The 21,435-nt window shown below is 34.5% G+C and overlaps 2 protein-coding genes and 1 long non-coding RNA gene across 6 annotated transcripts; 1 reads left to right on the forward strand and 2 right to left on the reverse strand.

Annotated features, from left to right (window-relative positions):
• Positions 1-2,713: 2,713 nt before the first annotated feature.
• LOC145601090 (uncharacterized) lies at positions 2,714-13,596 on the reverse strand. Of its 3 annotated transcripts, none has more exons than XM_081657023.1 (15): positions 13,433-13,596; positions 12,914-13,300; positions 12,469-12,774; positions 11,971-12,348; positions 11,426-11,833; positions 10,852-11,265; positions 10,554-10,727; positions 9,716-10,138; positions 9,137-9,553; positions 8,513-8,848; positions 8,174-8,395; positions 6,464-7,687; positions 4,629-5,690; positions 3,628-3,804; positions 2,714-3,543 (listed from the first exon to the last, which is right to left on the reverse strand). In XM_081657023.1, exons 1-15 carry the CDS (start codon positions 13,451-13,453, stop codon positions 2,842-2,844), a joined length of 6,651 nt encoding a protein of 2,216 aa, XP_081513149.1. In that variant the 5' UTR covers positions 13,454-13,596; the 3' UTR covers positions 2,714-2,841. The 3 variants fall into 3 exon arrangements, with proteins under 3 accessions (XP_081513149.1, XP_081513148.1, XP_081513147.1); XM_081657022.1 differs by having other exon boundaries at positions 8,513-8,836; positions 10,377-10,727; XM_081657021.1 differs by having other exon boundaries at positions 10,377-10,727.
• LOC145601092 (uncharacterized) lies at positions 2,896-21,344 on the forward strand. Of its 2 annotated transcripts, none has more exons than XR_014104344.1 (6): positions 2,896-3,032; positions 3,184-3,280; positions 7,822-7,903; positions 17,804-17,912; positions 20,939-21,131; positions 21,221-21,344. It is a non-coding gene; the product is annotated as an uncharacterized LOC145601092 (long non-coding RNA). The 2 variants fall into 2 exon arrangements; XR_014104345.1 differs by having other exon boundaries at positions 20,949-21,131.
• LOC145601091 (uncharacterized) lies at positions 13,566-21,307 on the reverse strand. The gene is made up of 6 exons (XM_081657024.1): positions 21,168-21,307; positions 15,875-17,167; positions 15,344-15,716; positions 14,512-14,696; positions 14,113-14,424; positions 13,566-13,731 (listed from the first exon to the last, which is right to left on the reverse strand). The coding sequence occupies exons 1-6, from the start codon at positions 21,207-21,209 to the stop codon at positions 13,711-13,713; spliced, it is 2,226 nt and encodes a 741-aa protein (XP_081513150.1). The 5' UTR covers positions 21,210-21,307; the 3' UTR covers positions 13,566-13,710.
• Positions 21,345-21,435: the final 91 nt, after the last annotated feature.

Raw genomic sequence — 21,435 nt, forward strand, 5'->3', positions numbered from 1 at the left:
GGGTATGTAGGTGCAACTTTGGCATCACTCACAATTCAAAATCAGTTGATACTAAAAGGTGACATGTAAGAGTCATCAATCTAGGTGTGGTTTGCTATCCATACTTGTTTTTAAAGTTTCATCATCAAACATAGGTGGATATCCGTACTTGTTTTATTTTCTTTCTTTTTCTTACAAAAATAATAATAATAATTGCATCGTTAAATTAAAGTTTTATTTTTTTCGTTAACTTAAAGTTTGGATGTTATCAATCCATATTTTATAGCATTAAGGGGGTGTTTGGTTCACGGATTATAGGTATGAGGTATGGGTTTAAAATGACCAAAACCCATACCATATGTTTAGTTGTCAAAAATATGATTTTTAAACCCATACCTCAAACCTATGAGGTATGGGGTTTGGAAACCTTTGGGGGAAGGTGGGTTTGGCTCATTCCATTGACTTAGGTATCAAATACATTAAATTAAGGGATGACATTCCATTCCAGAATTAAACCAAACACATGGTATTAATTATAACGTGTTATAAAATAAAGAAAAGAAAAATAATAAAATACAAGAGGAAGATGGAAGTGTTAATCGTTGTTCATATCTTCATTAGGCAATGCCTATATATATATACATGAGGACATAGTAACTCTCCAAGAGCAATGAAGAGTCATTATAAGCAAAGGTTACAAAAGGAATACAATAAGTTGAAAGGAGTTACACAAGATGTTACTTAGGGAAGTAAATAATGCCTAGGAGGTTACAATGTTATACACAGGAATGGCAAAGGATCGGATTCGGGTCGGATTTGGCTAAATCCGAATCCGATCCGTTTAGTAAACGGACCTTTAACTCGGATCCGAATCCGAGTTCGAATCCTAAAAGTCCGAGTCCGAATCTGATCCGACTCGTAATTTTCGGATCCGAATCCGGTCCGTTTATACGGACCTTCGAAATGATCCGATTAATTTTTTTATTTTGTAATGTCATATACCTATAATTGCTTGTATTGTCATATCAAGGTAAGTATAATTATAACATATTTAAATAATGTGCTAAGTTACATAACAAAATTTTGCTACAAAACAAGCAAACAATTGTCCCAGTTATAAAGCATATGCTCATACTCTCGGATTCGGACTCGGATCGGACTCCGTCGGACTTTGCGTAGGGTCCAAGTCCGATCCGCCTCCTATTCGGATTCGGATCTATTTTATCGAATTCGGATTTGGACTAATTATAAACGGATTCGAATCGGATTTTTTTCTTCTGATCGTATCGGATTCGAATCGAACTCGGATTAAATTGCCATCCCTAGTTATACATAATGGACATGCATTATTATATTTCATAACAATTGCTTTACTTCAAAATAATTCACACTTATAAAATCAAAAATAGAAATATTTATATAAATAATTATAAATAATAAACTAATACATTATAATTATATTGAAAATATGGGGGATTACATTATCTTATCCATATAAGTCTATAAAAGAAGAGTTACATTGTTGCACTTGTTTATCACAATACCCTACTTCCTCCAACAAACAATATAACTTTCCCCCTCTTCAAATGGCTCCACAAACATGAACCCAAATGAAAATTCTTCTAGCTCAAGTGTTGATTTCTTTGATGATAATGTTAACAACATGATCGTTATGAACGAGTGTCTAGATAAAGAAGAAGACTTCATTATCGAGCTGAGCAAGCTACTCAATTGGTTGCCACCTCGGCCACAGAAGAATCTAGCAACAGAAGAAGATCTTACAAAAAGTTCACTACGCATGGGATAAAAATGTTCACAATACCTTACAAAGAGACTTGGCTCAGCACATTTAGCAACATTGTGGGCAGTCTACTGATGATGACTAAAGATCTACCCGCAATTGTAATTAAAAAAAAAATTAATTATGTGGTATCGTGTTCAATTTCATCAATGTTTCTTTTTTTTTTTCCCTAAAATGAATTTATGTATGCTTAATTTAATCATTTAGTTGGAATAATAAATAAAGTAAATAATATTTGTGATTAATTAATTTTTTTTTTATCAAGTTGCGATTAATTTTTTTTTAAAAGAAAACTAATCCGATTAATTAGTGTGATGAATCATAATTTCTCCGTTTTAAATACATACTCCACAATCTATTTTCGCCTGTTTTTAAATATTTACTCAATTTCTTTTATTGGAAAGCTTTTACATTATTTAACTTATCTCTCTCAACTAGTTGGACCCACTAGAATTATATTTTATAAATTTTAGATTCTCTCTTTCAATTTACATTCCACCAATCCCATTACCTCCATATTTTATTACTTTCTCCAATTCTTTCTAAAACTCTGCGCATAAAAAATGAAACAAGTATTTAAAAACAGAGGTAATATAATTTAATTAAAATTGGTGGGATATAGAAAGTAGGAGAGAGAAAATGTGGTGGGATATGAAAAATTAGGAGAGAGAAAGTTAATGGAGAGGTTAATAAATATAGATATAAAAATGTAAAATGAGAAGGGTATGTAAAAAAGTTAGTGAAAAAGTGATGCGGACTAATGAAGTGACGAAAGAAGTTAGTAGAGAGCCTAATGAATGTGGACTATACTCTCTTTTTTTAGGGAGAATATTTTATTAATTTGAATGTCTATGTAGACTATGATCTTGAAAAAGCAGAATTGGGGAATGAGGCAATTAAAAGGGAATAGAGGGAGTAACACAATTCAATCACTTACAATTCAACCTCACAATATTAAGCAATATCAATGTTCTGCAGAATTACATATAGTAACAGCCGTATTAAAAAATCACTAAAAAATGTTTGTTGAAGAACAATTTAAGCTATGTTTATGGCTTATCTTAGTTTTTCTTATTCTTATTTAGCTTAATTATGACTTCTTCAGGTTCAAATTGAGAAGATGAGCATGCTATGGCTTTCTTCACTTTGGAAATTGAATGTTTCACTTTTGACCCAACTCCTGATAATATGTTTTGTGATTTTTTTTGGGTTGTTTTTGGGTCAATTTCCCTTAAACCTTCTGATATTAGAGGTAACTTCAGTTCCGATTCTTCGTGTTCATTGTCATTTTCCTCATTTGATTTGGGTTTTTCTGCTGCATCTTCTCTGCTTTCTTGTAGAATGATTTCTTGTTGTTTGCTAATTGTATCCAATGTGATTGAACTGATTTGGGTTTTGATCAGGTTTTCGGGTATTTGTTCTGAATACCCGCTTTTGGCTATGCTGGAATTGTCAACTGTTACTGCTCTCTCTGAGTTTTCTTTGACAGGATCATTTGAGGTGACTCCAATTCTTTTCGACTCGATTATAGATAAGCCCTTTTGTGCATATGCCTCAATTGCATAGTGTTCTTCTTTGTTATCAGCCTGTAGTTGCTTTATATCATCAATGCTTGCCTCTTTAGGGACATTACTTGGTGAGTTTTGAAGCTGAGATGAGTCCAGAAGCTTTTCACACTTTTCTTGGTGTTCTTGCTCTTTTTCTTTAATAATTAGAATGTTGAGTTCTCTCATATTCTGGATTTTGTTTAATCCTTGGGAGTCCTGTGGAGCAGAAATTAATCATTTTTTGTGGTTTTTGTTGGTTAAAATATTATATGATCTATATTGATAAGAAAATGAGTATACCTTGTGCTCAAGTAGCCCTTGTCTAGAAGCTTTGGCATCTGTTCCATCATCGACAAATGAACTGCTGAACTCAGTAATCGTCTCTTGTTGTTCCCCTATTTTCCTCTTTTCTTCGTTATCATGTGACAAAGTTTCCTGCACTTTTTGTTGTGCGAATGTAGGATCATTCGAAAGCACCTAAGAAACAGACAAAATATGTACTTGATGTAAGATTTGGGGAGAGAGTACTATTGGGGGAAAAATTGTCACTAGTAGGTTTAGTGATTTCTGGTCAAAATAGCGAAAATTTGTGACAGGTAATAATATAGTGGTTTCCTAAAATGTGGGGATGTGGTGGTAGAAGCTCAGAATGAAGGTGCTTTATAGATGTTTGGTGTGTGTAGTCAGTTTTGGTGGTTGTTATTTTGTTAATATAATTTCAACAGCCAAAAAACTAAATAAATAAAGCTTAACTGCTGATTCGTCACCCACTGGCTGTTTTCAGCAAAGGATCCAGCTTTTCGGAATTTCGGATTTATTAATTAATTACTAAGTGTTTTAAAATAATTTATGCTTAATTGAACTAAGTTTCCTATAACTTCCCCTTAGCATTTAGCTCTCTATGAAGAGAACAATTTGAAAAAATTGGTATTTCCTGGAATATAAATTTAATAATGTTAAAAATTGTAGAATCTATATTACTCATCCCATGATCCACCCTTGTCTTTTTTTCTTTTTCTTTTTTCTTTTTTCTTTTTTCTTTTTTTGTTTTTGTTTTGTTTTGTTTTTTTTTTTTTTTTTTTTTGTTTTTTTTTTTTTGGAGAAATGATAATGACTCGTGTGTAAGTTTTTTTTGAATTTTTTTAATGTGTATAATATGGTGTTAACATAGGTAACAGTGGCTTTATGGCAAGCAGTAAATTTGCAGGATGAGATATATGATAGAAATAAAAGAAGAGTGGAAGACAATAAACAGATTCTGTACTCCTAATGACCACAAGATGTCAACAAAATGTACTTACTGCATTTTTATCGTAATTCATCACATCTGTTGTGGCTTTATGTGCTCCAAAGTTGTTCAAACTTCTTTCTTCTGCTATGAGCTCATTGTCTTTTGTCCGGTGATCCTTTTCCTGAAGAGCTTTTTCTGACTTTGTCAGCTCCTCACCTCTGGGCTCTGGTGTCTGCTGAGTACTTTTTGTCAGCTCATGGTATTCAGTGGATTTTAAATCCTGAACCTTGGTTTTATCTAGTATTGTTTGTAAGAAAGGCTCAGAAGATTTCGTTGGTTGTGTGCTTGTCTCGCTCTTTGCTGTAAAATTAGTAGCCTCTAATTCCACTGACAAGTCTTCAGGCTCTTGCATTTTTGAATCACCAGTTGTCTGGACTATTTCTACAAGTTCTTGCTTTGAGAGTGAGTCATCGATAGGTTCATCTTTCAAATTTAGGACTTTAAGCTCCTTTTGCTCTTTTTCTGGCACACATATCTCTTTCACTTGTTTCTCAGATAAGCTATCATCTGTTTTCCCTTCCATATCTGCAACTGGTTTAGTAGTTTCGTTTGTCTCCTCAAGGTTCTGATACGCTAGTGCCTGAAGTTTCTCCTCTGTTTCATTTGCCTGGGAAATGTGCCTTGCTACAACATCTGTTTCTATGACATCTTGGTAATGCATGTGAATAGCCATCTGATCTTGAAATTTAATTCCTCCTTTTGCATCATCTTGCTCCAGCTTTTCTGAGAACTGATTTGCTTTGGTTTCTTTTGAACTCGCATCACTTGAATCTCTTTCTAACTCAGAAACATCTGTAATTTCTTCGGCATCTCTTGCAGATGATATATCAATCTCTACAACCTTTGGAGGAAACATTTGCCTGTCGTTCATCTTCTGAGTTTCCACAGATGTGCTGATATCAAAAGAATCCCCCATGTCTCTTTGCAGAAGAGCCTCTTGTGAATTTGATCCATTCATCTCATTGGATTCAACCAATTTTTGTAGAATTTCATGGTTTTGAACTAGGTGATTAACTTGCACATAAGCAGATTGCTTATAAGCTTCCTTCATAGAGTCATCAATAGAGCTCACCTGATTAACTTCATGGGTCAGTTTTGGTGAGCATTATAACTTGGCATCTACTATGGAAAAAATTTAAGGAAGTGTTTATAATAGTCCATGACTCCGTGAGTGTTTCAATTTTATTGTACTTTTACACTTCTATGTTTCCCATTACCCCAAAACTTGGTATTTAGGAAGTTTCTTGCTTAACTTTTCAAGAAGTGTAAATCAAGTCAAGGAATGTTTTAACTCAATTTTTTTGAACACCTGCTAGGTTTCCCGTAACACAAATAATTTTCTTGATATAACAACTTATTTGAATAACACGGGTAATTATTGATAAGTTTTTATACCTCTTGGATGTTTACTTAGTTATTTACTCTACCCTACCCCTTAAAGATTCCAAATGAGGTTGTATCATAGGTGTCTATTACAGTACTCTAATATGCATCTTTTCCTAAATTTATATAAAATTGTCAGTGTGGACCACAAATATATACTTCCTCCGCTCTTTATTACTTGACCCACTTTGACTTTTACACTATTCACCACCCCTCCTTTGACCGTCTTTTGTAAATAATATGTAAGGAAAAATATATTCATGTATGATCTTTTTGGATTCGTCTCAATAAGTAATATCATAATATATAACTTTTCTAATTTTTACCTATGGAGAATTTAAGTTATTGATCGTTAAAGTTTTGCATTGACAAGCATTATAAAAGAAACAGGTTAAGTAAAAAAGAACAGAGGAAGTAGCTTTTAAATTTTTTTTTTTTTTTAAATTTTTTGCGAATTCTTACCTCTGTGATTGTAGCATTACATATTGACTCTTTGCATTCTTCAAGGTCCTCCTTGCTTTTATTTTCTCCCATTATGAGCTCGGTATTTTCTGCCTTTTCTTTTTTTTCTTCGTTGCAATCTTCTGAATTTATCCATTCTTGATCATTTTGTTTAGCAATGTGCTCAAAGATTTCATTTTTTCCTTCAATATCAGAGGCTATCTCACGTGTTTTAACAACGCTTATTTCGGAAATATGTTCAGGTGATGATTCATGTTGAACTGAAATATCATTGGTTTGTTCTGACTTCTCTAAAGATAGGCATTCATTCTCCTTTTTGCTCTCTTGTGAGCAACTGTACATTGACATTTCAAGTTCTGAATTTAATTCATATTTTGAGGCAGAAGTTGCACCTTGAAATTCTGATGGCTCGTTTTCAGGCTTTGGCTTGTGTGATATATCTGTTGTCACATCTTTCACTACTGGTTTCAGTAAGACCACACTTGGTATAAAATCTGAGTATGATACTTCTAGCTCTCTTTGTTCCTCTTCTAACGAGCATGCCTGTTGTGATGTCTTTTCAGACGAGTCATTTGTCTTTTCATCCTTTTGACCTTTCATTGTTTTCTCATCTTTATCTTCAGTTTTGCTACTTTCAATCATTTGCTCACATTCTTTAGATGATGGCTCTTGCAGCTGGTCTACTTGTTCACTTGCTTGCCAAATATATTTATGTACAGTCTCATCTGTTGTTATTTCCATGACAACTTGACTGGTTACATCGGATATTGTAGCTTTGGAAAGTTTTGCTTCATGTTTGGCATCATCAAACTCCTGGTCTTCTAAAAATTTCTTTGCATGTAGTTCTGTAGAAGCCTTATATTGGGAATCATGATCTATTTCAGTTAGCTTAATCAGTTCAACCTCTTCTGCAACTACAATGTCAAGGGCTTCAACCTTTTGAGGAAACTCTTTCATGACACTTAAATGTTGAATTTCGTCATTTGAACTGACTTCAAGGGCCTTCATATTGTTTCTTTCCAAAAGAGCCTTGGTTTTAATAGTATCAACCACCTGTTTGCCCTCCTTGTCAATGCTTTCTCTTGAAATGCCAAATTCGGGGGCCAAGACGTTTTGCACACTTGATACCTCACCTGCATTTGATGTATCTTTTTTCTCATACTTGACCTTTTCAGTCACCGTGTCTATCTCTTTTGTCGAGATTGATTCATTAGTATGTTTTACCTGGTTCATCACAATCATTTTACACCAGTTTAGTATTCTTCTTAATAAATTAATACGTTTTAGTAGCACTTGATGAAAAAGTTTTTGAGCCTGATGACTTGGAAACTCTTTATTTGTTTTGTGCTTTTTGACAGAAGGATTAGATATCATTATCTTCTAGTACAAAGGAAGCTGGTTCTGGATTCTATTCCCCACAGGAAAAAAAATAGTTTCACTGTAAGTTCTCTGTTTCTTGACACTTCCTTTTTCTTTTTATAATTGATAAGTTACTAATTACTTTTAAGAATGATGATTCTGACACTTGTACTTTCTGCTCTATGGGATTCTTGGTAGCGAAAAAGGAACTTTCTTCTGTGTGTTAATAAAATTAATATTCCTGTACTAATCTTGACTAGACCTAAATCATTTAGTCCTTATTGGTAAAAGTGTAGGTATTTCATTGTTGTGTAGTAAATCAAAGATGCATTAAAACAAAGGGGAATCTACCTCTTCTTCAAAGCGGTTGGTCATTTCCCTTGTATCCTCATCTTCATGCTTATGATGGTCTGACTCCCACCCTGCTGCTTTGTTCAATTCTATGTCATTGGACTTTTGAGCAGATTGACTTAGATCCAAACCATCCATCTTTAAGCTATCGCTTTGTCCAGATATTTCAATGCCTGCTGGTTGATTAAGTTTGCTCTCACTGACATTATCTACCTGAATTCCCTGATACATGGTCATATTCTTTTATCAGCTACTAATTTTTTAAGTTATGCATATATCTTGTTTTATTAATACTACGTATAAAACTATAGAGCAAAGAGAAATCAACTATAGTCTGACCTCATATGAAGACACATCATGTTTTATGTCATTTGGATCTTCAGAGTTGCATAGCTGTATCGTTTCTTCTTCCTCAACTTTACTGCTAGAGATCATTGTACTTTTATCTATTACAGGATACTCAGCTTCTATATTTGGCTTAGATGCTCTAGCAATTTCTTGATCTTGTTTATCATTGCAAAAGTCGCTATCTTTGGAACTTTGATCCTCAATCTCTACATGCTGCCCAACTGCTTCTGTTTCATCAAAATCATTATAGAAAGATTTCTTATGTGTTTGGTCAACCTGCTGCACTTCACTGCTCTCTGGTTGAAGAAATTTTCCCTGTATATTTCCCTAGTTTAGTACATGGTCAATTAGCTTTGAAAAAAGCTCCAAATTTACAATCATAAAGCAAACTTTTTTTCTTTAGAAATTTTTTTCATATAATATAGACACTTTTCCCACTTACTATTATTTTTTTCTGGAATTTCCCTTGGTTAGTTACAGGCTCAATTGTTTTGAAAATTAGAACCTATGGAGTACTAACTATGCAGCACATATAATCCTATTCCATGTGTGCGATGCAAAAGCTTGAAATGTGACTAGTTGTGCCCTTAGACTACTAGGTTTCAATAATGTTACCTGATCCAGATCTTGTTCAATGTTCATGGAACTCTCATTTTCCTGTTCAATCTCCAGTCCATTGACCTCAAATGTACAAATACCATTTGTTATCTTATTTACATTCTCTGTCTCAGAGCTATGTTCCTGCTTCTCAACTTCAACTTCTTCCTTTACGTTACTGGCTTGAATGTCCTTTTCATTGATATTAGTACATTCGTCTTTTCTTCGACCTTCAAATGCTTTAGAAGTACCCTGATCTTGTTTTTCACCGTAAGTGTTCTCTTCAGAGCTCTGATTGACAGTCTCCTCTTCGTTGACCGCTTTTGTGTCTTGAATCTCATATAAACTTGTTTCTGTATGTGCCTTTTCATCCCTTTGTGCTTCAATATTGTCTGCTTCAACGAGGAGATTATCTATGTCTTGGAATGTCCCTTTCTTTTGTACATGGGCAATTGTTTAGTAAAAGTTAGAAATATTTAAGTTAGTAGTTGATAATTTACTTTCTGAATTCTGTAGAGAGAACGATCCCAATGCTTATTGGAAGTCTCAATGAATGACCAAACTTAATAGAATGGCAAGGTTAAGGGTAAAAGTTACCTGATCCAAGTCTTCCACTATGTTATGATGATTCTCATTGTCTTGTACAATTTCTGCTCTCCCAACCTCAATTGGCAAAACAACATTTTTTATTTTATCTGGATCCCCATTCTCAGCATTACATCGTTGCTCCACAATCACTACTTCATCCTCAACTTCCTCAACTTCACCAACTTTAACATCTTCACTTGGTGGACTAGTCGACTCATCATTGCTTGAAAGTGGGTCTGTGGTTTCTAGAAGCAGTGTAGATGTTGGAAAACTCTTTTGATCTTGCTTTCCACTATATGAGTCGTTCTCTTCAAAGCTTTGATTCACAGTCTCCTGATTGCTGAACCCTTCCATTTCATGAATCTCATTGGAGAAAATTTGTTCATTTGTTTTCTCATCCTTTTGTACAGCATTTGATTGGCAATTCATGTCCTGAAATTTCTATGGTTAATTTCATGACTAATTCGCAAAAAAAAAAAATTAATTTAACCAGTGCATATTGCTTTGGAAAACTAATTGTAATTGGTATTTTAATGATGACTAAGTTCGTTCCCTAATTGATTAGGTCAATCATGATTTAAGATTCTTTATATCCTAGGTCAAGCATAATTAAAGTTGCTCGTATGATCATGCACTTCTCATTTTCTACTGAAGTCTCTACTCCTCTAACCTTGTGTGAATAAACACCCTTTCTTGTCTTATTTGGATCATCCGTCTCTGAACTACATTGGGTTTTGTCAATTGTTGATTTTTCCTCCACTTCACTCACTTGAAACTCTTCGCTACAAATCCTAGTGCATTCATCTTTGGTAGGAGCATGATGTATAACTTCTACTTGTGCACATACATTATTAGTCTCTTTATTTTTGTTTTCACAAAAAGAGTCTTTCTCATCAGATCTTTTATCTATAATCTCCTCGTTGTTGACCAATATTATGTCATGATTGTCTTTGGTACCAGTTTGTTCATCTGTGTTTTCCACCTGTAGTACTTCAATGTTGTCTAATACAGCCTTGATGCCCTGAAATTAATTACATGATCAGGCATTCATAAATATTAGACGTATTAAATCGTTCCCTCTAGGTGGGGAAGCCAAATATGTGACTACGTAGTGTAAATGGATGACTTGTTGCTGATAAATTTACCTGGTCTACATCACCTTTGTTCATGGAAATTTCATTTTCTTGTACAATCTCCATTCTTGTGATGTCTTTTAAAGACACATCAGTTGTCTTGTTTGGATCCTCATCCTGTGAAGTACATTGCTTCTTCTCAACTGCTGCTTTTCCTACTGCTTCAATGACTTGAATATCTTCACTGCATATACTAGTACATTCATCATTTATTTGGACATCATTTTTGGCTTCAAGATGTAGTGTAGATGCATGATAAAAGTCTTGATCTTCTTTTCCGCTGCTAGCATTACTCTCTTTGCTGCTTTGACTCACAATCTCCTCATTGTGGACCACCTCTATTTCATGACTGTCTTTGTAACCAGCTTGATTGTGTGTATTCTCATCCTGTAGTACATCTATGCTATTTGATTTAGATGTCATGTCCTGACATTTTCAAGTTAGGTACATGGTCAATTTTCTTGTAAGGATTTGAACTTAAGAATTATGAGGAATGAAATAAGTTTTCCAGCCATGTGGAAAGGCAAAAGGCTTGAAATGGAATAATGAAGTGTGTACGGATGACTTATTTGTGAAAAAAAGTTACCTGGTCCATGTCTTTGATTATGTTCATAAAATTCTGATTCCCTTCTACATTCTTAATTCTCATGACCTCATCTGAAGACAGGCCATTCGGATGCTCATTCTTTGCACTGCATTGTTGCTCCTGAATTGTTGTTTTTTTGTCATCTTCGCGCACTTTTAATTCATCGCTAGGCATCAATGTGCATTTATTATTGCTTGGATCAAAGGTTCTTGCTTTTAGCTGGGGTGTGTATGCTTTAGCAGTATCCTTGTCTATTTTTTCGCTGCAAGAGTTGCTCTCTTTGTAGTTTTGATTCAGAAAATCCTCATGGTTAACTGCTTGTATTTCATGAATATCATTTGAAGAAGAGTTTGCATTTGTATCTTCAGTCTTTTGTACTTCAATGCTACTGCTTTGGGCATTTAAGTCCTGAATTTTCCCATGATTACTCCCATCGTCAATTGTTACATATAAAATAGAGAGAATAATAAATTACAACACGAATGTTTGTGGATGATTAGGTTCTTCGGCAGACATGGTCATGCATGTTAAATTTAAAAGGTTACCTGAATCACATCTTCCATGTTGCTTACGGAATTCTCCTTTTCAAGTAAAACCTCGACACCTGTTTTTTCCCTATTTGTAATCTCTAACATACATTGTTGTTCGTCCATTGTTGCTCCTTCACTGACCTCACTGACTTTAATGCCTTCACTAGAGATACTTGTGAATTCTTCATTGCTTTGAACAAGGTTTTCAACCTTTATAAGATGTGTAAATCCTTGAGATACCTGTTGATCTTGATTTCCACCGCAATGATCACTTACTTCAAATATTTGAATCACAGTATCTTCATTCTTTGCCTCACCCATTACATTATTCTCATTGGAACCAGTTTGCTCATCTGTTTGCGCTTCAATGATTATTGATCTTGTATTCATGTTCTAAAAAAGCACCTAGTTAGTTTCATGATAATTAAAATTTTTTGAGTCTGATGTTTCTGCTATTGTAATAGAGAAGCTCGCAAATGTTACTAGGAGGCGTTCATGGATAACTTTTGTTACCTGATCCACATCTTTCACTGTATTCATGGAGTTCTCATTTTCTATGATTTGTTGCTCAATTGCCCTAATTGCTGTTTCTTTTTCAATTTCACTGACTTGAATGATTTCGGCTCCTAGAGGTGGTGTAGATGCTTGAGCAATCTCTTTATCTCGTGTTTCACTCCAGGAATTCCTCTCTCCGAAGCTCTGATTCAGAATCTCCTTACTGTTGACCACTTTTGTTTGATGAATCTTACTAAAACAATTTTCTTCATTTTCTTTTTCATCCTTTTCTGTTTCAATTCTGCTAAATTGAGCATTTTTGTCCTGCAATAATGGTTTTGTTTCCAATAGAAACTAAGTATAATGAGGAAGATTATGTTTTTCTTTTTGTGTAATGGAAAAGCAATGTGTACTATATTAAGCCCTCTGATCGACTAGGTCAAGCATGACATATTTAAGTTACCTGATTCAAATCTTCCAATGCACTCTTGGAATTTGCATTTGCTAGTGAAATCTCCTCTCCAACCTCGGGTATAGTATGAGTCTTTGATGTAAATGGCTGTTTGTGAATAGCTGCTTCTTCTTCAATTTCAATTACTTGAACTTCTTCACTAGAGAACCTAGTGCATTCACCTTTGCTTGAAATGGGAAATTCTGCTTCTATATGTGGTGTAGCTGCTTTAGCCTTCTGTTGATCTTGTTTTTCATTACAAGAGTTTCCCTCTCCAGAGCTTTGATTCATGTATTCCTCATTATTGATCACTTCTGTTGTGTGTTCCTGATTGTAACCAGTTTGTTCATGAGGTTTGTCTTGTAGTACGTGTAAATTGTCGGATTCGGCATTTGTGACCTGAAAATCAGCTGGCCATGGTCAGTTATTTCATAAAACATATATAGATATCAGTTTTTTCATCTTATGGAGGGAAGAGGTGTGTAGTATGACTGGAAAGTATGCATGGATGACTAATAATTTATAAGTTACCTGATTTTTATCTTCCACCATGCTTATGAAATTCTCATTTTCTTGTTAAAAATCTACTCCACTGACCATGTCTGTGGAGCCACCATTTGTTGTCTGATCCTCAGTCTCTTTGCTACATTTTTGTTTATCAATAGCTACTTCTTCCTCAACTTCACTGACATGAATGTCTTCATAAGCTATCCTTTTCAATTCATCATTCCTTAGAACTGGTGTACATGCTTCAGTGATCTCTTGATCTTGTTTTTCACTACAAGAGTTGCTCTCTTTGGAGCTTTCATTCACAATCTCCTCCTTGGCAACTGTTTTTCCTTCATGAATCTCGTCAGAATTAATTTGTGCATTATTTTTTTTTTCCATTTGTACTTCATTAATACCTAATTCTGCTTGTATGTCCTGAAAAATTCCTTGGTAAGTGTCATGGTAAATTGTTTTGAAACGATTTGAAATTAAAAATTAAGCGGCTCAATTTTTTGGCCCAAAAAATTATTACAATTAGTTGGGACAAAACCTTCTGATTCTTTTCTCCATAAAATTTTGTAGGCATTTCTTTTCAAGCTGATCTTATTCTTTCAATACCTTATCTTTAATTTTTTTTTTATATATTAAATTATTTATTTTTCCATTGGGTAGGAGGGGGGCTGGGAGTTATAACTAGAATGATAAACAAAACAAGTTCTTACTTTTTCTGTTGGAACATCGTTTATTAAATTGTATGTATCTTCATCTTCAAGATTTTCATGTTGTTTTTCTGTTGTTGCATCTGCTTCAATAGACTTCATACTATCATTAATGATCTCAGTAAGTTCACAATGGCTTCGAGAACTTTCAACAATCTCTTGGTTTGTTTCTGCTTTTCCAGAATGGTTCTCATCAGACATTTGATTCTGTAGCTCATCTTTTGGAAAGTTTTCATCCATACTTCTATCAGTAGAATCTTGCATGATAATATCATATGTATATTCCTCCTTCAAGAGCGTTGATCCATTTTGATCCTAGTGACGGATGATGGTCAAATTACCACAAATGGATCACAAAATTGAAATAGCTGTCCATTTAAAGTTTTATTATCTCTTTCATACCTGTTCAGTATTTGGATTTTTACACCGGAAGTCATCTTGATCAATGCATTGTTTCTTCTCCTCCCTGCTGATTTCTGCTTCTTTTACCTTAAAACTCGATTGCTCATTTCTCTCAGCTGATTGTTCTGGAGAAATATTAACTGATGTAGAGTCATCTTTATAGATTGGTTCCTCCTTTGCATCACCTGCACATTACATATCTATGCTATCAATGCATTATCTTACACTGCATTCCAATTAAAGAATAAAGAGTGTTGGTGGTGTGTGCTATTATTCATACCCAATGACAATGTTGTTTCTCAATGCTTACTTTGTGTAGGGGTGATTAGATTTATGTGATCAACATACTTTGACTGGCGATATTTTAAACTGAGTGCTGGTTCTAAAAGAATACAAGCATTGCAACTTCTAGAATCTAATATAACCTGAAACCTCATGTTTTGGTTTTCATAGACTTAGGTTTTAACTGTCATCGTGATAATTGATGGGTTTATGAAAGGAAGACAATTATAAACAAAGATATTGTCTTCATACAGATATACCATGTGATACAACTGCTTCATTTTGATGTTGACATCTTATTTCCGTATCATGCAATTACTGCATTGTATATTCTCCAGCAAATTATTTTGCTAACCTTGCTATATTTAGAAGGTTAATGAAAGTCACTGGAAGTTAGGATGCTGTTTCAACCAATGTTTATGTTCATTCATTTGTTTCTGCATCTTTCTTTATTGAAGAAATAAGTATATGTTATAGCATGTATATCTCTACTGTTAGTTGTATTAGCACTAAGATCTATCAATAAGAAATGAGCTATTATAACACTTACTGGCTATTTTTCTTTCTTGTAAATGGTTGTCACAAGCCTGCCCTTTGGTTTCAGATTCTGTTGATTCCTTCTCATTTTGCACCTCTAGTCTTTTTTCTGGATCAGACTCCATAAATTCTTGCATCATTTCTTCTTTAGTTACGCTTGTTGTAAAGTCAGCACCATTTTTTTTCATGTCTTCATCAGAATTCACTTCTGAATGTGTTAATTCGTTGGTTTTATTAGCTTCAAAGGCTTGATCTTTGTGAAAGCTCTCTTCTTTTGAAAGTTCAATCTCTTGATTTTCTTGTTTTTGTTGAGATTCAGTGCATAAATCTTGCTCCCTGCTCTCTATAGCTTCTGTGTTATTGCTAAAGAGTAAATCATCTTCATTCTGAAATTTAACATCCCCTCTGAGTCAGTTGTTTTTTACATTAAAGCCTCAGCAGTATTCTAAAAGCAATATACTTGTGACTTTATTGTGATTTAATAGTTAAGGATGACTAGTAAACATTTAGACTGAATTATTAGAAGAAACTAGGGATGGCTTACATCTTGAGAAATTCTAGATGCGTGACAATTTCCTGCTCCCACTATGTGATTTTCATTTCTTTGATCATCTGAAGAAACAATGACTGATTTTGTTTCTCCTTGCTCAAAGTACGTGACATCGTCTGTTGTCTCAACTGCCTCAATGTATTCTGAACTCAATTCTAAAATTTCCTCCTGATTTTCTGTCTCTCCCTCCTGCCTCGTCGTTTCCTTGACTGTGCATTCTTCAGGATTTTCCATGGTAGCTTCTGGAGGCTCCTTGACAGAATTTCCTGAGTCAGTTTCAGATATGAAAGTATCTTCTTCATTTTGATCCACTTCATCTGGGTGAATTTTGTCTCTGTGGCTGTTGGTATTACTTTCAAAGTTCTTGCCTTCTGTGTCTGTTGTTTCCGTCAACATTATATTTGATCTAGTTGTATCTTCAACTTCTTCTAGATTATGATTATTGCCAACTTCATGTACGTCGTTCTTTTCTCCAACTGTATTGATGCTCTCCCAAGAACTGACACCTAGCTCCTTGATATCCTTTACAGTTTCTAAGATTGGCTCTTTATTGCTGTCAGTAGGGGAATTAAATGTATGTGAAACTGTAATATCTGCAAGTCCAGTGGAATCCACCTCTTCTTCATCTTTCTGTGCCATGGCCCTTGGTCCTTTAACTGATGCTGGGAATGTTTTCTCCAAGTCTTCGGATTTCAAATCGATTTTTAAGCCCTCCAATTGCTCATCAAGAACACAAACTGGAAGTTCCACTGTTTTAATTTCAAGAAAATTTAAATTATCCAGATTTTCTTTAGAAGCGTCATTGTCATTTTTTATGTCGTCTACCTTTTCTTCATTATGATGTCCACTTTCAGGTTCTTGATTAGCAATTTTCATGCTATCTGAAATCTCTATGCCTTTTTCATCTAGACCTGGTCTTCCAGTTGGCAACTCATCTGCCTCTTCTACAGTTGCAACCTTCTTACTGTCCTGTTGGATTTTGGTCTTTGATATTGTGATTATTGCATCATCTAATATTGCATCTGGGAAATCTTTTGACTGTTTAACCGTGTCTTCATAAGCAACCTGTTTAACAGCTGGTGGGTAAAAAAAAGATTCACCTTCTGTATATTCACTGTTTCCATTTCCTACTTCGATGTCTTTTTTTCTTTCCTCGTCATCACTTGCCCCTGTTTGCTTATAATGTGCCTGCAGCACATAATCTATGGTAGCGTGCTCCTTTAAATGGTTGTCTGTGTTTAAGATGCATTGTTTGTCTGTCTTATCTATATCTTCCTCGTCTCTTGCCTGTGCAAAGATAAAGCGTAAGCTTTCTTTTTGTTTTTTTTCTTTTGACAGCATAAGCTTTCAGATGCATTAAATTTTAAGATGCTCAATATAAATGCCAGTTCAAAGCAAAATGAGTCCCATTGGGACAGAACAGAGTTCTTGTTCTAAACTGATTGACTCACTTGTGTTATTGCCAGATAGAAATTTCTTTTTCTTTAAAGGAAAATTGATTACTTTAACGTTATTGTTATTCAACTAAAAAAAAATAAAAACTCATTGATTTGTTCTCTTAAGAAAATTGTTGATTGCAGTAGATGTTTGAACCTTAATTTTTGTTGCAACTCTATTTGTTAAAAGATAACTCCTCAAGTTGAATGCCACTTTGTAATATAGTCCTCATAAATCATGCCTCTCTTTGTTAATACTGTATTTTCCTAAGCAGTGATATGTTTACTATTTCTAAAAATTACCTGGTCATTTCTAACATACCCAGTTTCAATTTCCTATTAAACAAACACTACAGTTCTTTGGTTTCAAAAAAAAAAAAAAAAAAAAAAAAAAAAAAAAAAAAAAAAAACACTACAGATCTTTGGATGCAGTAATAAAAATTTGACTTGAAATTGATACTTTTTTTTTTTTTTTTTTGGATGTCAGGAATGAAGAGTCTCTATCAACCGAACCATTAAACAATAGCAAGGGTACTGAACTTTACATTTCGGACTAGTCATAGACTCAGAATCATGAGAACCTGTTCCAGTTTCAGGTATCCAAACACTATAACTTAAAAAAATTAATTAGTTTTAATATCTTGTATTGAGACTCTATGGCTAGCTTTCATTTTACACATTTGGGTTGTTTTACACAACAATAGTTGCAAACCATAAATTATACTATCTGTGCAATAAAAGTGCTAGTTACACATGGAACAAGTCTCTAGTCTCTCTACTGGTATCCATTTTATGGTTTTGAAATCACCTATTGCTAGAAGACATTTCAAGTATAATGGTTTGGGGGACTTTATTTCGACTGATTAATTGTCATTAGCTGTTTCGCTTGATATAATTTCATGATTACTTATGATAGCTTTGTTTCTACAATATAATGGAATGTCTCTTATCAAGATACTAAAGTAATAAAATTAATGGTAATTGGCAGTCTGAATACATGATGCTCTTGTTCAGCTTACCATTAATCCAATATGGTTTTCTAGTATTTTAGTTTCCGAAAAGAGACATTTTGAGATTATGATTCTGAAAGTTGTTGTATAGGTCTCAATGTGGTAGGAAAAGCTACATATTTACCTCACTAAACTCTATCAATCTAAAAAAGGTAAAATTTAAACTTTCTCTCTCTAAAAAGGAAAGCTCATCCTTATCCCCCACCGCCTCCCCCTTTATCACCTCCAGAGCTCGCCGGCGATCGGCGCTCCCCTCCTTGCCATCGCCGGCGAGCCTAGTAGCCTAGTATTCTAGTTTTTCGTTAGTTTGTTTTTCTTTTTTTAGTTTTGCGGGGTAAAGAAATCAAGGGAAGGAGAAGAACTGTTTGTTCGCCTTCGGATCCATTTTCTAGTTTGGTGGGTCATTAAGTATTTCAGTAATCATCCAACGAAACAAGGAGCCAAGGCTATTCTTAACGCCGCCGTCGAAAGGAAATCCGTTAATTGTTTCTCAGCGGTAAAGGTGAATTTAAGACTAGGGTTTTTCCCTTAATTAAGGGTTTGATTAAGGGGATCTGCTTGCGTTGGTCTTGACGACTAGTTAGGGTGTACAATTTTGCCGGTGAGGTCTTTTTTGGGTGTTCTTTGCTCTTCAAGGACTCATGTGTTGCTTGTGAGTTTTGCAATTCTTCTTTGCTCTGGTGGTTTAGCTACTGTTCTTGGTTTGTCTAGTTTTAATTATGTTATTATTGCTTATTTTGCTTGTGTTGCTGTTTGTGGTGTTCTTTTTTCTTGCTTTTAATAATATTCTTGCTCTGTTTGTTTGTGAGTTGGAGTTTAAAGGGATAGTTCTTGGTTTGGAGGATTTCGAAGTGCTTTTGTTTGTGCAGTCAGGGGGTAGTATGGTTCACCTGGGATGTCAAGCTGGCGATTCTTTTGGTTGCCTTTTCGGGATGGGACTTTGTTAGGGGTGGTGTTCACTTTGGATATGTGGATCCCTCTATTGGTAGTTTAGGTGGCTTCCTCTGTGTTGTGTTCCAGAGGGTTGCATCATTTGTGCAAGCTTTTCCCTGCATTCATAGTTTGTGGGGAGTACGTGTTTTTGAGGGGAGTGGTTTGATTGCTTGTCCTGTTGCTTCTTGGTTGTGGGATGATTTTGGTATCCATTCAGTTACAGTCATCCCATTGTTAAATTTAGTGTTAGTGGTGACAAAGTCAGTCATCGCCGTTAATTTCTATCTTGAAGGAGGCTCCCTATCTTTAATGCTTGGGGTAAGCAAAGTCCTCCATTTTCCTGTATTCTCAATTGGTAGAATTACAGGAAAGGAACCTGCATTTTGGTGGTGCAAGGTTTCCTATGGAAGAGTCGTTGAAACATTTGGCTCTCTTGGTTTGGCTCCCAGACTCTTTGGAGGTCATTATGTTTTTCGAACCCTAGGAGTGGAGTTGTGTCACGGGTTTTGTTTTCGGCAACAGGGTGCCTTCAGCTTTCGGCTATTTTGGTGTCTCTGCAAGTTTCGGTTCCCTTCATTAGTGTCATCTTGCACACTTTGTCCGTCTCAGTGGGTTTGGTTTAGTTGGCAACTATTGGTCTAAGACAGGGTTTTGGTAAGAATCCCTTTGGTGTCCAGACTATGTGGTATTTGGTATGTTGCAAGGCTTCTACGCTTTAATTCTACACTTCGAGTTTCCTGTTCTGGTAAATGGCATACCCTGTTTGCGGGTTAGTTTGGGTGTTTCGGCTGAGTCACGGTCTACAAGGTTTTTCTTTTGATGTTTGTGAGTTTAGCTAGATGTGGTTGGTTGTTTTTAATTTGTCTTTGTAGCTCTCTTATGTTGTAATTTGTTCTTTATTTATGAAGTTCTCTTTGTCAAAAAAAAAAAAAAAAAAAAAAAAAAAAAAAAAAAAAACCTCTACCAATCTATACTGGATTAAATTTTTTTTTTTTTTTTTTTTTAGATTATGATTCTGGAAACTATTCCTGCATAGGTATCAATGTGTTTGGTAAAAAGCTACCTCACTAAACTTCATCGATCTATACTGGATTATTTTTATCCCTCTTTTTTTATTCTTCAGTTGAGGTTATGCAAAGTGTAAAATATGTACACCCAATAGAACCAGATATTTCACGGTAACAAAATTGGCAAGCATATTCTGGTATGACATGCAATTTTGCAATTTTGAAGATGGTTTATTAACTATAAAGTTTACTAAACTTGCTAGTGATTCAGATGTAAATTAGGATTTTGATCTATTTTTGGGATTTTCATTTCATTTTAGTTGGAATGTAAAGGGTTTTGGCCTTCATGGAATCAAATTATGTTCAATTTTAGTTCTATGTGAAGATGAGATGTTGACAACACATTTTAAGCATAAGTCATTTTTCTCATTGACTATCTAAATTTAGCTTGAGTGGAACTAGGATTTCTTTCTACTTTTGTTGTTAAAGAAACTTTGCTTTAAGAATGAATTTGTTCTAAAATCTTGATTCCCTTGGGAAGTTTTGCTTAAGTTACCCTAACCTTGGTAGAATTATTAAGTAACGATGCTGCTATGCCAGAACTTCTATGTATATATTAGAATCTTTTACTTATTTTCCAACATACAAGTAACAATAGTGTTTTCTGTGAAGCAAACCACAGAATTTGAGAAGTGGATTCAGAACTTATGCACAAAATGGCTAAAAATGTTATAGTCAGCTCCAAACATGATCAAAAGTTGATCATCCAAAATGGTTTCCTCACAAACACAGATTATACTTCGATAAAGCAGAATTAAAGCTTATTTTTGGGCATACAAAAAGCATTAGCATAGCAGAAAACAAGGTACCATTAAGTTAGAGTGCATAGATTCCTACTTACTTGCATATTTAAGGATTCTGGTATATCAGCTTCTGATGTCATTCTTCATGCAGGAACTTTTCGAGGCACGACAGAATCACTTTGAATTCCTTTATTACTTCACAAGCAATGGAGCTTTGGCAAAGTAATCTTACTGCATACTCTTGCTGATATAGTGTATAACTGCTAAAAATTTTAGCTTATAGAATTTGAAATAACTAGAATTAGTACTTATAATTAGGTACTTATAATTGTAGATGATATAATTGCTGATTTATATCAAGTATTT

Source organism: Chenopodium album, chromosome 21, assembly GCF_948465745.1.
Source record: "Chenopodium album chromosome 21, dcCheAlbu1.1, whole genome shotgun sequence".
NCBI classification, from domain to species: domain Eukaryota; kingdom Viridiplantae; phylum Streptophyta; class Magnoliopsida; order Caryophyllales; family Amaranthaceae; genus Chenopodium; species Chenopodium album.

Excerpts from the sequence above, each read along its gene's own strand:
- LOC145601091 (XM_081657024.1), bottom strand. The coding sequence starts at position 21,209 with ATGACATCAGAAGCTGATATACCAGAATCCTTAAATATGCAA. Across the intron at positions 15,717-15,874 it reads CATCTAGAATTTCTCAAGAT|AATGAAGATGATTTACTCTT; the intron begins GTAAGCCATCCC and ends GTTAAATTTCAG. Across the intron at positions 13,732-14,112 it reads ACGATGTTCCAACAGAAAAA|TTGCCAAGGAGGAGATTGTG; the intron begins GTAAGAACTTGT and ends AAGGAAAAACAG.
- LOC145601090 (XM_081657021.1), bottom strand. The coding sequence starts at position 13,453 with ATGGTGGAAGATAAAAATCAG. Across the intron at positions 13,301-13,432 it reads TGGTGGAAGATAAAAATCAG|GTCACAAATGCCGAATCCGA; the intron begins GTAACTTATAAA and ends GCTGATTTTCAG. Across the intron at positions 11,266-11,425 it reads TAATCAAAGACATGGACCAG|GACATGACATCTAAATCAAA; the intron begins GTAACTTTTTTT and ends TGAAAATGTCAG.